This window comes from Macaca fascicularis, chromosome 15 (assembly GCF_037993035.2).
Source record: "Macaca fascicularis isolate 582-1 chromosome 15, T2T-MFA8v1.1".
NCBI lineage: Eukaryota > Metazoa > Chordata > Mammalia > Primates > Cercopithecidae > Macaca > Macaca fascicularis.
This window is the reverse complement of record NC_088389.1, coordinates 99795138-99811958: the sequence shown is the minus strand read 5'-3', so window position 1 is coordinate 99811958 and position 16821 is coordinate 99795138. Positions and strand designations below refer to the sequence as shown.

The 16821-nt window shown below is 44.7% G+C and overlaps 1 protein-coding gene across 6 annotated transcripts in view; it reads right to left on the bottom strand.

Annotated features, from left to right (window-relative positions):
* Positions 1 to 1040: 1040 nt before the first annotated feature.
* Positions 1041 to 16821, bottom strand: part of FXN (frataxin) — a 48997-nt gene continuing 33216 nt past the window's right edge. For 2 of the 6 annotated variants that reach the window (XM_074017619.1, XM_045373144.3), the window contains one exon: positions 1041 to 3078. In XM_074017619.1, coding sequence (XP_073873720.1) covers positions 2982 to 3078 — 97 coding nt within the window. In that variant the 3' untranslated portion in view covers positions 1041 to 2981. Of the gene's footprint in view, positions 3079 to 10909; positions 11843 to 13603; positions 13608 to 16821 lie in introns of those variants that run through there. The other 4 variants (XM_074017618.1, XM_045373142.2, XM_065530662.2 and 1 more) reach the window with 3 other exon arrangements.

Below are 16821 nucleotides of genomic sequence, written 5' to 3'. Positions count from 1 at the left end.
CTACTAAAAATACAAAAAATTAGCCGGTCATGGTGGCAGGCACCTGTAGTCCCAGCTACCCAGGAGGCTGAGGCAGGAGAATCACTGGAACCCAGAGGGCAGAGGCTGCAGTGAGCCGAGATTGCACCACTGCAATCCAGCCTGGGCAACAGAGCAAGACTCTGTCTCAAAAAAAGGAGAAGAAGAAGAAGGAGAAGGAGAGGAGGAGGAGGAGGGGGAAGAAGGAGGAGGAGGAGGGAGAGGAGAAGGAGGAGGAGGAGGAGGGAAGAGAAGAGAAGAAGAAGGAAGAAGGACTTTGCAGGTGGCACACAAAATTAGATGAAAAGAATAAGGGGCCCTTAAAGGGGGAAGAAAAAAACGGGAAGTCCAGATGGAGAAAGATTCCTTAGATGATAGCTAGGGGATGCTGTGAGGGGTCCCTGAGGGTCCAGAACAGGACTCTCCTGCCCAAGGGGAGAACCAGGATGGATTGCGGAGGGCTAGTAGGCTAGGAGAGTGCAGTGGTTCTCTTTAAAGAAAAATCTCAGGACCCTTTATATTCTTGAGTTATAGAGGACTCCAAAGAGCTTTTGTTTGTGTGTTATATATGTCCTTTTAATCATATTTAAAATTAAAACTGAGAAATGTTGAAAATGGTCATCTGTTCATTAATTTAGAAATAATAGCTGGGTGTGGTGACTCATGCCTGTGGTCCCAGCACTTTGGAAGGCTGAGGCAAGAGAATCGCTTGAGCTCGGGAGTTCGAGATCAGCCTGGGCAACATGGCAAAACCCCATCTCTATAAAAAAAAAAAAAAAAAAAAAAATTAGCCAGGCATGGTTGCATGCGCTTGTACTCCCAACTACTCAGGAGGCTGAGATGGAGGATCGCTTAAGCCTGGGTGTGCGAGACTACAGTGAGCCGTGATCATGCCACTGTATTCCAGCCTGGGCGACAGAGTGGGACCTTGTCTCAAAAAAAAGGAAAAGAAAAGAAAAGAAAAAAGACATAACAATCATAAACTCATCTGTTTATATGGTTAAAAGAAAACCTTACACAAATTAAATTTAACAGAGTTTAATTGAACAGTTTGAGAATCGGGCAGCCTCCTCAGCCAGAGTAGGCTCAGAGACTCCAGCACAGCCACGTGGTGGAAGAAGATTTATGGACAGAGAAAGAAAAGTGGCATACAGAAAACAGAAGTGAGGTATAGAAACAGCCAGATTGGTTACAGTTCCATATTTGCCTTGTTTGAAAGCAGTGTCAAGAGTTGACCTCCTTTGGCCAAAATCCAATGATTGTCACAAGAGTAGGTCACAGTCTTGTTTACACATCTAGGTAGGTTACAATTCACTAAGTACAGAATAACCTTTAGGTCAAGCTTAAACTATGTAAGGAGGCAGCTTTAGGCTAAATTCGATTTAACAATATTAATGACATATTTACGATAAATAGCTATATTTTCAAAACAAAACATATTTGGTGGGAAGAATGGAATCACTGCAGGACTTTTCCTTAGTTCAGCTAAAGATAAGGCTCTTGTCCATCCCACAGCCACAAAAGTTTAGGCTTGCAGATGGTTTAAAGGGTGAGTAAAGCAGGGTTTTATTAAGTGAAAATGGGAAATAAAGGGTTGGGGGGAACAGGGATCCTCTGCAAGGCCAGAGTCCCCTGCTAGAGTGCTTCCCACCAGGCTGCTCGAATCCCAGGTTCACATAGGAAAAGGAGGCACCAGGCTTTTCCCTGCTGCAAACTCCTGAGGCTCCACCCCAGTGGGCAGGCTGGTTGGAGTTTCTCCAGGGACCCCCTCCCATCTGGCTGTCAAATAATTATTTTAGAGTTTTATAAAACTCTGAGAAATAAAAATGAAATCCTAAGTTGCCCAGCTGACTAAACGGATACACCACCTCTTGGCCAAGGGGACCCCAGAGAAACCTTGAAAACTGAGTTCCTGCCATGATGTGTTGTTATACCCTCTCCATTGCTAAACACCATTAGGATTTCCTTCCTACAGGTTAAACAGAAATCAGCCCTTTGGAAGGACGAGCTGCACCGCTGATATCAACCAATGGTCTGACGCTGCCCCTTCCTTTTGCAGTTTCTGCACAACTAACCAGCATTCCTTCCTCATAATAGACTGCCCACAATGGAGTGGTTCTGGCCAGTTTACAGAGGATGCACAGTGAGGGTTTCTGTGTCCTCTGTTTCACCTTTTGATGTCAGGGGACAGAAAACTCCACCCTCTGATCATGCTAATGCTGCAAATTTTTGCACATGCATCCCATGGAGAGGCATGAAACTCAACTGAGCATGTGCATGTTTCTCCTTTCATGACTATTCATGACTCCTCCTATAGTTTATTGAATACATATATTTGGTCATCCTATTCAACATAAATGCCTGTCTTATTCTTCTGACCCTCAGTGTCTGTTTTTGGCTTCTGGCCAGAGACTACATTTCTCAGCCTGTCAGAATGACCACCCTGCAGGCTGCAATCTTTTAGGAGAAATAAAGCTCTTCTTTGCAAATGTATTAATCTCAGAATTCTTCAGTTGACAAGTGTAATGTTTGGCTTAATGGAAAACAGCTGGATTCTTCTACTTGTCTCTTCATTCCATCTGTTGCAATATGTTGTTTTCATTGGAGTATATGAAGAAAACCCAGGCTCACAGAGTTATGTAGTTGGAAGAAGGAGAACATTACATATCTCTGAAGAGATCTGGGGGACCCAGAGGTTCACTTTTTTTTTTTTTTTTTTTTTTGAGACAGAGTCTTGTTCTGTTACCCAGGCTGGAGTGCAGTGGCATGATCTTGGCTCACTCCAACCTCCACCTTATGGGCTCCAGTGATTCTCCTGCCTCAGCTTCCTGAGTAGCTGGGATTACAGGTGTGCGCCACCACGCCCAGCTAATTTTTGTATTTCTAGTAGAGACGAGGTTTCACCATGTTGGCCAGGCTGGTCTCAAACTCCTGACCTCAAGTGAACCACCCGCCTCGGCCTATCAAAGTGCTGGGATTACAGGCATGAGCTGCCGCTTCACTTTGAAAGCTATTGGGATGAAGACACTCTTCTCATACTCCAGCAACTCCATATAACATCTGTAATGATGGGTGAAAATGTGTAACTCAAAATTAATGCCTAAATAATATTTTATAAATTTGTATTCAGTGAGCTATCAATAAAATGTTTTCTCTTTAAAGTTTTGAATTTATTGTTTATAATTTATCAAATAATAAACATATGTTGTTTAGCAAGGTTTTTTTTTTTTTTTTTTTTTGAGACAGAGTCTCACTCTGTTGCCCAGGCTAGAGTACAGTGGCACAATCTCAGCTCACTGCAACCTCTGCCTCCCAGATTCAAGCAATTCTCCTGCCTCAGCTTCCTAAGTAGCTGCGACTATAGGCTCATGCTACATGCCCGTCTAACTTTTGTATTTTTAGTAGGGACGGGGTTTGACCATGTTGGCCAGGCTGGTCTCGAACTCCGGACCTCAGGTGATCCACCCATCTCAGCCTCCCAAAGTGCTGGGATTACAGGTGTGAGCTACTGCGCCCAGCCCATTGTTTAGCAAGTACTACAAGGCTTGTTTACAAATGTCAAAAGACAAAATTACAATGAATTTAGTTAAATGATCTAATTGGCTTTCATTTGCAATTCATGGATCAGGGCAACATGTCTTCTAAAAATTCAGAAAAGGTACTCCAGTGAGGTGGGCAGAGGAGGTTAGAAGAAAACAGAAACAGGGACCAAAAAGTGGATTGGTCTTTTCAGAGTTACTTTCCTAATACAGTTAAAACAGAGAGGACTTTCTTATTATGCCAGTGAAAACTGGCCCGTTTGGGGATTTGTCTATGATTTCTCTCCCCTAATTTCCCAGAAGGTAAGATAAACCACTTAGCTTTGGTTTGGTGACACGGAACTTCAGCAAGAGTGACTCCATTTGGTTTGGTCTATTGGGGCCTGGTGCAGGAACACAGTGCAAATCAATGACCTCTAACAAATTTTATTTGACATAAATAATAACAGTTCTCCCCTCCTCATGGGCAACCATTTTCAATTTTTCTAGCTGATTATTCTGAGATTTCCCTTAATGTATCTAAACAAAATGAGTTTTCGGGCCAGGTCAGGAGTTCAAGACCAGTCTGGGCAACATGGTGAAACTGTGTCTCTACTAAAAATACAAAAATTAGCCAGGTGTGGTGGCGGGCACCTGTAATCCCAGCTACTTGGGAGGCTGAGGCAGGAGAATCACTTGAACCCGGGAGGCGGAGGTTGCAGTGAGTCGAGATTGCGCCACTGCACTTCAGCCTGGGTGACCATAGAGAGATTCTGTCTCAAAGAAAAAAATAATAAAATAAAAACGACCTTGGTAGTTTGATAGAAATAGCATTGAATCTGTAAATTGCTATGGGCATTTATGGCCATTTTAACGATATTGATTCTTTAAGAAGATATTAGAACGCCTATGTTATACCAACAACTGTAGTGAGCCCTGGGAACCAAACATGAAAAGATGTGGACACTTACTTTCAGAGAACTTTCAGCCTAATCGTTGCAATGTACCTGAGTCATGGAGTCTGAGCGTCTTGCCGTCCACATCCCCAACAAGGTAAGGTGGATAATTACCAGGACTTTGTTTTTCAGAATAGGAAACCTACCTAAGCTTAAGAACAAACCCTAAAGGAATTTTTGAGGAAGTGGAGTAGTGGAGAAGAAAGAAACGCAACCAGACAACGGGAATCCAGGAGAGAAAAATGGGAGAGAGAGAATAAAAGTGTCCTTAGGAGGTTCAAGTTTTCTGTGCCTGTGTGAGGTAACTCACTCCATGGACACCCTCCCCACCTCCAGCCATTCCTCTGTAAAATTTGTATTTCTTGCTAACACTCTTGGAGTTGGGGTTATTTAGAGTTTATTTGAACAACAATCTTAAACATACAATTATAACACATTTATTTGACATTTATAGAGCCCTAATTGTGTGCAAGGAACTGTGTGAGATGCTGGGGCAACAACAGTCAACAAAGGAGACACACAGTCCTAGCCTCATGGATGGCACAGCCCAGCAGGGGTGACACATGGTAAGTCAGTGCTGGGAAAGACAAACATGATATGCTGAGGACATGGAACAATCAAGGGCGTCCAGGCAGAGGCTGAGTGGAGGAGGAGTTTGCAAGGCTGTGCCAAGAACATTTTTCAGGGTAGAATCTACCCCCCAGGCAGAGATGTGGGGAGCAAAGACCAAAATGGAAACAGCACCAGCCAAGTCTCAGAGCCATGTGAAATAGTACAGCACACTTAGGGATCTGGGGATTTGGGATTGTTGGAGTCAAAGTGTTGAGCCTGAGGGGGTAGAAAAGCATAATTATATGTACAGTCAGTGTCTGAACAGTTCAGTCAGAAAAGCACATTTTTCAGGCTAAGAAACTTGGCCTTGGTCCTGCTTACATTTTATAGATAAGAGATTGCCTTTCTGAAAGCTTACTCTGGAGACCATGTAGATAGATGATGGGCCGAGAGAAAAGGAGGAAGGTGGATATAAGAAAGCTCCTGCAAAAATGCAGGTGAAAAATGATGAGGACCTCCACTGGGGATGGGTAGGAGCGGGCAGATTTAAGGGATGTTTGGTGAAACATACAAGGGGAATTGCTGATGGATTGGCAAGAGAAATTCCAGCAGGACCAGGTGGCTATGCTGTGGACGGTTTGCATAGCTGTCAGTGGCACCATTCACCTCACACTGTAGTTATAATCTCTGTGAATAGTGACACCTGGAGTTGTGCAGTACACAGCCTAGACAACCTTACACAGAAATCCTGACTCCAAACTCATCTGTTTCTATTACTTTTGAGCTTTGGAGAGTTTTAAAATTTTTCTTTCTCTTAGGGTTTTATTTAAGCCATTTTCTTTTGGGAAAATCTCAACTAGCATTGTAGAGTGGGGTAGGAAAGGAATGTAATTGGGAAATGATATTGTCTTATTTTTCTATATAATTTAGCCACCTTTACACTTAAGATGGCAGACACGGGAGCTACATTTTTTTCTTTCTTTCTTTCTCTCTTTTTTTTGAGATGGAGTTTCCCTTTTGTCGCTCAGGCTGGAGTGCAATGGCGTGATCTTGGCTCACTGCAACCTCCACCTCCCAGGTTCAAGTAATTCTCCTGCCTCAGCCTCCCGAGTAGCTAGGATTACAGGCTTGCGCCACTATGCCCGGCTAGTTTTTGTATTTTTAGTAGAGACGGGGTTTTACCATGTTGACCAGGATGGCCTTGAACTCCTAACCTCAGGTGATCCACCAGCCTCAGCCTCTCAAAGTGCTGGGATTACAGGTGTGAGCCACCACGCCCGGCCAGGAGCTAAAAAATTTGAGGTCAAGATGTGGCATTAACAATGTTTCCACAGATCACAGAAACACAAGTGGACAGCAGAGGCCCTTCTTGCACTAGTATTTCTACCTGGATGGGGCCTCAGAGGTCTGGCTTTTCACAGGAGAAGAAAATCTTTGAGAGCCAATTTTACTACTGGGTGTTGGTGTTTTCCTCAACTGTCTAAATAAATCTTCAGCTAATAAACATTTCAATAAATCTTTTCTGGTGCCTTCCATTCCTTAAGCGATACAGCCAGAGAAGATGGAACATATGAGCTTGGATTCTGTCTCTGTGGCGGATGCAGGGATATAAGTGAGCTGAGTTTTACACACTCCAAAGGGGCCACTGATCAGGTACTTCGGGATGCACTCCAAGTGTCCTGGCTAATTAAGTGAAACCAAAGATTAAAAGGCATTTCTGGCTGGGTGCAGTGGCTCATTCCTGTAATCCCAGCACTTTGGGAGGCTGAGGCAGGTGGATTACGAGGTCAGAAGTTCAAGACCAGCCTGGCCAAGATGGTGAAACCCCATCTCTACTAAAAATACAAAAATTAGGCCGGGTGCAGTGGCTCACGCCTGTAATCCCAGCACTTTGGGAGGCCGAGGCAGGCGGATCACGAGGTCAGGAGATCGAGACCACCCTGGCTCACACGGTGAAACCCCGTCTCTACTAAAAATACAAAAAATTAGCCAGGCGTAGTGGCGGGCACCTGTAGTCCCAGCTACTCGGCAGGCTGAGGCAGGAGAACGGCGTGAACCCGGGACGCAGAGCTTGCAGGGAGCCGAGATTGTGCCACTACGCTCCAGCCTGGGTGACAGAGTGAGACTCCATCTCAGAAAACAAACAAACAAATGAAAAAAAACAAAAACAAAAATTAGCTAGGTGTGGTGGCGGGTGCCTGTAATCCCAGCTACTCGGGAGGCTGAGGCAGAGAATTGCTTGAACCCAGGAGGCAGAGGTGGCAGTGAACCCAGATTGCGCCATTGCACTCCAGCCTGGGCGACAGAGCAAGACTCCATCTCAAAACAACAACAACAACAAAAAGCGAATTTCTTACTGTATACACAGAAAGTCATGAACTTGTCGTTTTGAACAGCACCATAAATTTACATGAAATTTCAAAACTTCGCCCCTCCTTCCCTTCTCCCTTGCTGCCATGTAGCTGTTTTAGTTTGCAGAAGATAACTATGTGCCAAGAATCCAACTGGACACGGACTAAAATTACTTTAATCTTAGTGTGTACCTTGGAAGTGTAAAGTGATTTTTCCTTGGCAACCTTGCATGGTTAATCCACACAAACTCCATCATTATGAACATGGGTCTTCCTTTAGAGGTGGCAGAAGCATTTGTCAGAATTTGGGGCAAGTATAGCCGGACAAAGCATATTGTAAACCTATAATTTAATGCAAACTGTCAAATTTTAAATTGGCTACAATATTTTTATAAGGTGTACATAAGATGGAGTAAAATATAAGCATGGTAAGGCACAAGATGAATGGTTCCAGGGAAACAGAATCTACTACGAAGTTAAGTAAAATGAATATTTTGATTACTACGAAGTTAAGTAAAATGAATATTTTGATTAAGTTCAAGGTTGAGTAGAGAATGTCATCCATATTTTGGGGGAAGTCCTCCAATGTGAATATGAAATTACGCTGTGCACGTGAGAACAACACTTGTCATGAATTGAGTGCTTCTCACATCAGGACTGTGTTTTGCCTGTAGGTCCAGGCTCAACATGTTAGATATCTCCATTTTATAGATTAAAAAAAAAATGAGGCCAGTGTATCAACAAACAAGAGGCAGAGCTTCAATTAAATTCTAGAATTTGTGATTCAAAAACCCAGGTTCTCTTTTACATACCTCATTGCTTCTTTGCAACTCGAGAGAGCTAAATAAGTCATGGTAAGTCATGCTGGCACGTTTTATTTTCTATGTGGCTGAGGGTCTACCCACTCAAGAAGGTAAATATAATAGAAAAAACTTTCTGATGCACACCTGTGGCACACACCTGTAATCCCAACATTTTGGGAGGACGAGGCAGGCAGATCACTTGAGCCCAGGTGTTTGAGACCAGCCTGGGCAACATGGTGAAACTCCATCTCTACAAAAAACGCACAAATTAGCCAGGTATGGTGGTGCACACCTGTGGGAGGATTGCCCGAGCCCAGGGAGGTCGAGGCTGCCATGAGCTTTGATTGCACCACTGTCCTCCAGCCTGGGTGACAAAGTGAGATCCTGTTTCAAAAAACAGAAAAGAAAAAAAGTTTTCTAAGATTGTATTATGCAATTCCTCACCTCCTCCAATATGTTATAGTGAACATTTAATAATCTTTTCCTGGAAACTCATCCTTCACGTTGGTGACTGGACCATACTATAAATGAGGCGATGCTCCCAGGGTCTGCGGTGGGGGGGCGATTGGTCCACACGGTGGTACTTTTCCAGTTTGCTTGTCAGAATATGATTTTGATTCTTCCCCCGGCTGCTGTTCATGTGTTTGAAGTCCCTTTCCTTCCTTATTTATTTATTTATTTGAGATAGAGTTTGGCTCTGTTGGCCAGGCTGGAGTGAAGTGGCATGATCTCGTCTCACTGCAACCTCCACCCCCAAGGTTACAGCGATTCTCCTGCCTCAGCCTCCTGAGTAGCTGGAATTATAGGCACGAGCCACCATGCCCAGCTAATTTTTAAATATTTTTAGTACAGACAGGGTTTTCCCATGTTGGCCAGGCTGGTCTCGAACTCCTGACCTCAGGTGATCCACCCGCCTCAGCCTCCCAAAGTGCTGGGATTACAGGCATGAGCCACTGTGCTGGGTCCCTTTTCCTTCCTTAAATAGGGATCTCCCACTGCCTTGGGAACTAGATAATCAAACCAATTAGAGCTACATGTAAAATAAAAGTAAATAGGCCTGAAGGGCTGGCCCGCAAGGACCCCATAAGAGCCCAGATTCCTTAACTTCCACTTTCATGTCACAGCAGCCCCACTGCATACCTCTTAAGTTTGTGCTGTGTCCCAGATAAAGGAGTACATTATGTCACCAAGTTCTAAGTAAGTGGGGTGCACTGAAACTTTCAGTAGAAGCAAGATGCACACACACACAAACATGTATGATTTTATTTGTTTTCTCACTGGCACTGGCCTACTGCACTTAAACATTTCCATCAGATTCAAAAAATAATTTTATTTCAGAAGAAAGAAAATATTTTACTTATTTAGCTTCTGTTTATACTGTTTTATTATTAAGAGGTTTTTTTTTCTTTTTTTAAGAGATAGGATCTTGCAATGTTGCCCAGGCTGATCTCCAATTTCTGGCTTCAAGCAATCCTCCTGTCTCAGTCTCCTAAGTAGCTGGGAATATAGGTATATGCCACTGCTCCCAGCTTAACTTAATGGAATGTGTTTTTATTCACCCTTTGGAAAAGGCTTTGCTACATATTAATACAGACTTGTCACTAACAAACCCTTCTTTTTTTTTTTTTTTTGAGACGGAGTCTCACTCAGTCGCTCAGGCACGATCTCGACTCACTGCAACCTCTGCCTCCCGGGGTCAGGCAATTCTCCCGTCTCAGCCTCCCAAGTACCTGGGATTACAGCTGCATGCCACCATGCCCAGCTAATTTTTTATCTTTAATAGAGATGGGATTTCACCATGTTGGCCAGGCTGGTCTCAAACTCCTGACCTTAGGTGATCCAGCCACCTCAGCCTCCCAAAGTGCTGGGATTATAGGTGTGAGCCCGACCACTAATAAATCCTCCTTTAAATAAGAAAATAATATGAGCATAACTTTGTGTGAATTTTAAGGTCCTGGAGGCTTGTTGCTTTATGTATAAAGTGCAGGTCAGTAAAAATTAAAATGAGGTAGTGTGGTATAATAGGCTTAACCCAGTAAGGGTACAATAAAGGATAGCTTATTATTATTATTATTATTTTGAGATGGAGTTTTGCTCAGTCGCCCAGGCTGGAGTGCAATGGCACGATTTCCGCTCACTGCAACCTCTGCCTCCGGGTTCAAGTGATTCTCCCGCCTTAGCCTCCCGAGTAGCTGGGATTACAGGCACCTGCCATCATGCCCAGCTAATTTTTGCATTTTTAGTAGAGATGGGGTTTCATCATGTTGGCCAGGCTGGTCTTGAACTCCTGACCTCAGGGGATCCACCCACCTCGGCCACCAAAAGTGCTGGGATTACAGGTGTGAGCCACTGTGCCTGGCCAAGGATGGCTATTATTATCACATGAATTCAACTGAAATCTCAATAGGGCAACACTAATAACCATGTTTCCTATATAACTTAAAAACTGTTCTTTGTCATCCCCTCATCTACCCAACGGGAATTAGAGCTCGCCTGTGAGGCTGCTTGACAGGACCACTGAATGCTGGGAATCAACCATGCTCTATCCTCTCATTTAACAGATGGGGAAGCAGAGGTCCAGGGAGTTTGGGAAACTTGTCCACAAAGGGACAACTACTTTGTGACGGAACTATGTCTAGGACCGCGGCTCTCTTTATCAACATGAGTATCTCTTTCATTTATATGCCCCTTTACATTGACAAGGTACCTCCTCAGCTCCATGATTTTGTTTATTACACTATATCACTCAGCTCACGAAAATGGCTTTTTTTCCTCTTTTCTTGTCTTTGGAAGATTTTTTGCATTCTTGTAGCAGCTGATTCCATACTAACCCTTAAATTGAAAATACATATATACACACAGACACATATGTGAATATGCGGAAGAAACAGCACTGGGTCTTCCTGGACAACCCAGTACAGGCCACTCCCTGGCAGCCACAAATCACAAATAAGAAACGGTCTTTCCATGTGGGTTGCTTTCAACACTTCAATGCTAAAGAGCTCAGAAGTGCTTACACTTTGAAAGAAGCCTGAAAACATTTGTAGGCTACCCTTTAATGTGTCTCATTTGGAGACAGAACAGTGAGCAGGTTGACCAGCTGCTCTTCATGTACTTTTTGCAGTAAATCCTTCAAAGAATGAAGAGTGAAGACAATTCATTTTTCCTCCTGGAATTTTTCCTTCTTATTATTTTGCTTTTTTAAAGGTTGTTATATTCAGGGATAGGCATAAGACATTGTAAAAGATAAGGGATAGCATGTGAGGGAGGAAATCAGACAATCCAAAAAATCTTCTGTAGAAATAAAAAATCAGAACTTGGGGGCAAGATAGGAGGCAACACATTCTTTCTACAGAGCTGTGACACATAGCCCAACTGTCCTCAAAAGCAGGAATGAAAAAAATAACAACAACAAAAAAACAGACCTCAGCTGCATAATGAAGCTGGGGTATTGGCCTAATAGCTTTTAAAGTCCTTAAAACTGGGCTGGGCATCAAGCGTCTTTTCCGGAATAGGCCAAGGAAGACAAGTCCAGTTTGGTTTTTAAGGCTTTAGTGAGCTCTGCGCCCAGCAGCTCATGGAGGGAAACGCCGTCGTGGGAATACACCCAGTTTTTCCCAGTCCAGTCATAACGCTTGGGTCCACTGGAAGACAAAAAAAATACACAGTAATTCCAGAGTACAGCCCTTCAGATGAACCACTGATTCCACAAATGCTGCCCCCAAGAAATTGACTGGAGTAAGGCTCTAGAAAATAACACAAAATGAGCTACAGTGTATATCTGACTTCTTATCTTAGCATCTAAGAAGAGTTATACAATAGATCTTCTGGAACAATTCCCAGAATCATTCTCAAAACCTGAAAAAACATTTGACCCTTACTGATAAGTCTCCAGGTATCACACTTTGATCTCCAGCTTTTGCTACCTCACATGTGACACCTGCTATGCTACAGTAGTGTTTAAAAATTAGGGCCATTTTTGTGCCACTGATGTGCCTTACCTATACTATTATTACCTTACCTATACTTGTGCCTTACCTATACTATTATTAGTTGTTAAGGTAAAATTCACATAACATAAAATTAACCATTTAAAAATGAATAATTTGGTGGCATTTAGTACATTTACAATGTTGTGCAACCACTACCTCTAGCTCCAAAACATCTGCATCACCCCAAAAGGAAAGCTAGTGCTGTTGTTCCTTGGTATCTACGGGGAAGGGGTTCCAGGATCTGCAGATACCAAAATCTGTGGGTACTCAAGTCCCTGATATGAAATGGTACAACACATGCATCTAACCTAGGCACATCCTCCCATATACTTTAAGTCATCTCTAGGTTACTTATAATGCCTAGTACAATGTAAATGCTATGTTAATAGTTGTTATATTAGTTTTTTATTTGTATCATTTTCGTTGTTTTTATTGTTTTTTATTTTCAAATATTTTGATCCATGGTTGGTTGAATCAGCAGATGTGCAACCCACAAATACAGAAGGCCAACTATACCCATTAAACAGTTATTCCCCATTCTTTCCTCTCCTAGCACCCCAGCAATCACCTAAACTATTATTTTTAAAAAATATTTTTCTTAATTCAATGTTAAATTCATGACATTGAGAGCCTGGTGGTCTAGTTCATCCACCTCAAGCTCATCCAGTGAACAACGGCACATGCACGTCGCTTTGGGAATGCCGTATTCATGTGGACAGAATGGAGGCTGGCTTCTGCCATGTCTTGGTATACCAGATGTACATTCCACTTCCTCATGGCCTCATGGATGAATGGCCATGGAATCAGATAACACTGGTGCATGTGGCACCCTGATGAAGGTAAGAACAGAGTGCACAGAAGCCCAGAAGAAAGGGCACCTGAATCTGCCTGAGCACTCAAGGAGGGCTTTTCCAAAGACTGAGGCTAGGAGGAGGTCACCAGGAAGGGAAGCTTGGGCAATAAAAGGATCAAGGATTCCTGCATTATCAACCAAATGCTGGGGCTTGAACCTGTTCCCAGTATGTAGATAAAAAATGAGTGAACCAAACCATCAGGGTCACATAAAAATAACTAATAAACTACACCAAGCCCAAGGATCAGGACCTTGGCCCTATACTCTGATGCTGCTATTGGGTTGCCAGACAGAGCCTGAGAAACCTCTAGACCCCTTCACACTGCTTGAGATGCTCTGAGCACAGGCACTGATGTGCAAGTGTCCCTAGAACTCTCCTTTATTCCATACTGCAACCTCGTCAGGGTGGGTAAGGTGGGAGGAAAGACTACTGATCCCACAGAACCTGAAAAGTTATCAACTTTAAAAAAAAAACAGGCCGGGTGCAGTGGCTCACACCCATAACTCCATCACTTTGGGAGGCTGATGTGGGAGACTGCTTGAAGCCACGAGTTTGAGACCAACCTAGGCAACAAAGTGAGACCCCATGTTGACAAAAAAATTTATTTTTAATTAAAAATAAATAAAATTAAGGAAAACAACAAGAAAAAATCAGAAATGTAGCTGGATGAAAGAGATTTTGAACCAATGTGAAAGGCTGAGAGGAAAAAAACAAAATTTTTTTTATGTTAAACAATCTTTATTTGAAAAATAGTACCTTATGATCCTAACAGTATCAATCAAACTTCAATAAAAGCAACTGCAGCATCAACTAATAACAGTTGCTAAATTAACAAGAGATCAATCAAAAGTGCTTTAAAGGGAGCAGCACTAGCTGGTGTTCCCGAGTCTCTGGGCATTCAGGACCCAGGTACAAGGAAAACAGAATCAAACAGGCTGGTGCTCTGGCCCCAACCAAGCCCTCACATTGTGACCTGCCTCCCTCCTGGGGGCCCTGGCAGCCCATGGTCCCTGTGGCACTTCCAGAACCCTGTCAGCTGTGGGTGGGGCCCCAGGAGCCAAAAGCCGCTTGGAAAAGGCTGGAACTTGGCCTCATAGTCAGCCAATTTCTGCCTATTGTGGTCATTTTCTTTTTGGAGTGCCTGGAGCACTCTCTCAATGGACACGGCAGCCCTCCAGACTTCCTGGGCCATTTTCTTCTTCTTCTTTTTTTTTCTTTTTTCAGATGGGGTCTCACTCTGTCACCGAGACTGGAGTACAGTGGTGCAATCTTGGCTCACTGCAACCTCTGCCTCCCAGGCTCAAGCAATCCTCCCACCTCAGCCTCCCGAGTAGGTGGGGCCACAGGCATGCACCACCACACCCGGCTAATTTTTGTATTTTTGGTAGAGTCAGGATTTCACCATGTTGCCCAGGCTGGTCTCGAACTCCTGAGCTCAAGCCATCTGCCTGCCTCGGGCTCCCAAAGTGCTAGGATTACAGGCGTGAGCTACTGTGCCTATCCCCTGGGCCGTTTTCTTATAGCAGACCATCTCTCTCTGAAAACTGGAAGTGTCTTTCTTCAATTTCTGGGCCAGGTTTTGGGCCATATTCTTGTAGTGGTCATGGGTGTGACACATGCGGTTCAAGTTTTCGTGCCCTTTGCTTAGTCTCTGCTAAAGGTCGGGCAGTAGGTGTCCTCCTCCGTGGACTCCCTCTATGGCCTCATCAAATGTCTTTGGTGCAGTTCAGGCAGAGCGGGCAGCAGAGGCCTACTCCCCCAGCACACTATGCACTTGTGCCGTGAGTTCTTTACTCCTTTGGATTTCTTCCCACATTTGCATGTTTGCTTCTACAACTGCCCCCTCAGGACATTAGAAAGATGCAACTAAGGTCACCATTGTCATCCACACTCTTCAGAGGGACTTGTGGCTAGGACGCTGGGGAAGCACCATGTCCAGCTTCCTTGCTCCCCTCCACTGCCAAGTCCCCATTGTACCACCCTTGAGCAGAGGCAGGACACTCAGTGGGGTGAGTGACAGAAAGTGATATTATTTATGCGATGCCTTGGGGGAGTGGAAAGAGCTCACAATAGCACCTTTGCACAGGGAGGCTATTTGCTTCACTACAACATTCCTGGCCTGTTTCATTCCTGCCTTGGCCTTTCCTCCTTCTCCTTTTTTTGAGACAGAGTCTCGCTCTGTTGCCCAGGACGGAGTGCTGTGGCAGGATTTCAGCTCATTTCAACCTCCACCTCTTGGGTTCAAGCGATTCTTCTGCCTCAGCCTCCCAAGTAGCTGGGATTACAGGTGTCTGCCACCACACCTGGCGAATTTTTTGTACTTTTAGTAGAGACAGGGTTTCACCATGTTGCCCAGGCTCATCTCAAACTCCTGACCTCAAGTGATCCGCCTGCCTCAGCCTCCCAAAGTGCTGGGATTACAGGTGTGAGCCACTGTGTCTGGCCCCTTCTTCTTTGCCTGCAAACATTGCTTCTGTCTCGTAATTTCTTGGTCAGGCAGCTCTGCAGTTTGCTGATGGTCAGTGCCATCAGATAGTCTGCAGTTTGCCCCTGAAGATCCTCTCCACGGTGCTGTGAAGCATGCAGGACGTGCTTTGCATCAGTCGCTCGGGGAAGTTCAGGAGGTCTGCTTTTCATGCTTTTTCAGAAACTAACCTAGATCCTGACAGGAGGACCTGCTCATTTCATTTGGAACCCTCCAGCCTGAGGTGCTGGCCGCATCTTGGTCCTGGCCTTTCTGCGGATCTCACCCTGGGCTGATTCTCCCCTTCTCAGCATGTCATCTTCTGACTGTGAAGGCCACCACAGCAGTGCACACCTGGGTCACCCAGGGTATCCATAGGTTCCCTGGCACTAGTCCCAGGATTCTGCACATCACTAGCACTGCCACCCACAGGAGGGCCAGCAGCAGCTGAGTTGGCATGTCGTGGCAGCCAGCAGGCCCTCTGTGGCTCCCGAGGGCTCCACAGCTCTGCCTCCACTTGCCAGTGGCCTGTGGGCCACAAATGACCACTCGGAACCCTGCGGGGTGTTCCATCTCTAACAAAAACAAGGGCCCATCAGTCATTGTAGACCTTCTGTTGGGCTGGGGAGAGGGGAGGCACCCCAAGTTCTAGAAAATTGTGTCCTTGATTTTGCTGTGCAAACAGAAAGTGACATTATTTATGCAATGCCTTGGGGGAGTGGAAAGAGCTCATAGTAGCCCCTTAGCACAGGCCACTCCAGGCCCCACCTGGCCCGATAGCACAGCTAGTGGGTCAAAGCAGGGCCAGGTCATAGCCCCGTGTCCACATGCAATCCTCTCAGGGTAGCATGGTGGCCTACCTCTGTCCCTGCTGAGGCTCGTTACCAATTTCAAGCTTCCTTCTGCTGCAGGGAAGCCTGGTCCCACCTACAAAGAGTCTGTCTCCCTTGCTAGATTGAGCTCCTTGAAGATGGGACTGTGTTTTCTTCATCTCCGTATTTCCAGTAGCTCATCAATGCCCATTATACACTACAGGCTCAGTCATTTTTGGTCCTGTTTTCTTGTTGACTCTACTCTGACTTAGGACATGTCACTTTCCCCACTGGACCTCCATATTCACATCTGCCAATAAGAGTAAGTGGGTAAAGATCCTTCTCGCTTTAAAGCCCCTCCAATACACAGACCTCTGAAACCAGAAACAGAAGCTGAGGAGTGGTAAATGGAGCATTTTCCCTGGCATGATGGCCTGGACCTGCAGATCTGGCTGAGGGTGGTATCTTGCCAGTAGAATGCCTCTGCAGAATTTCATCCTA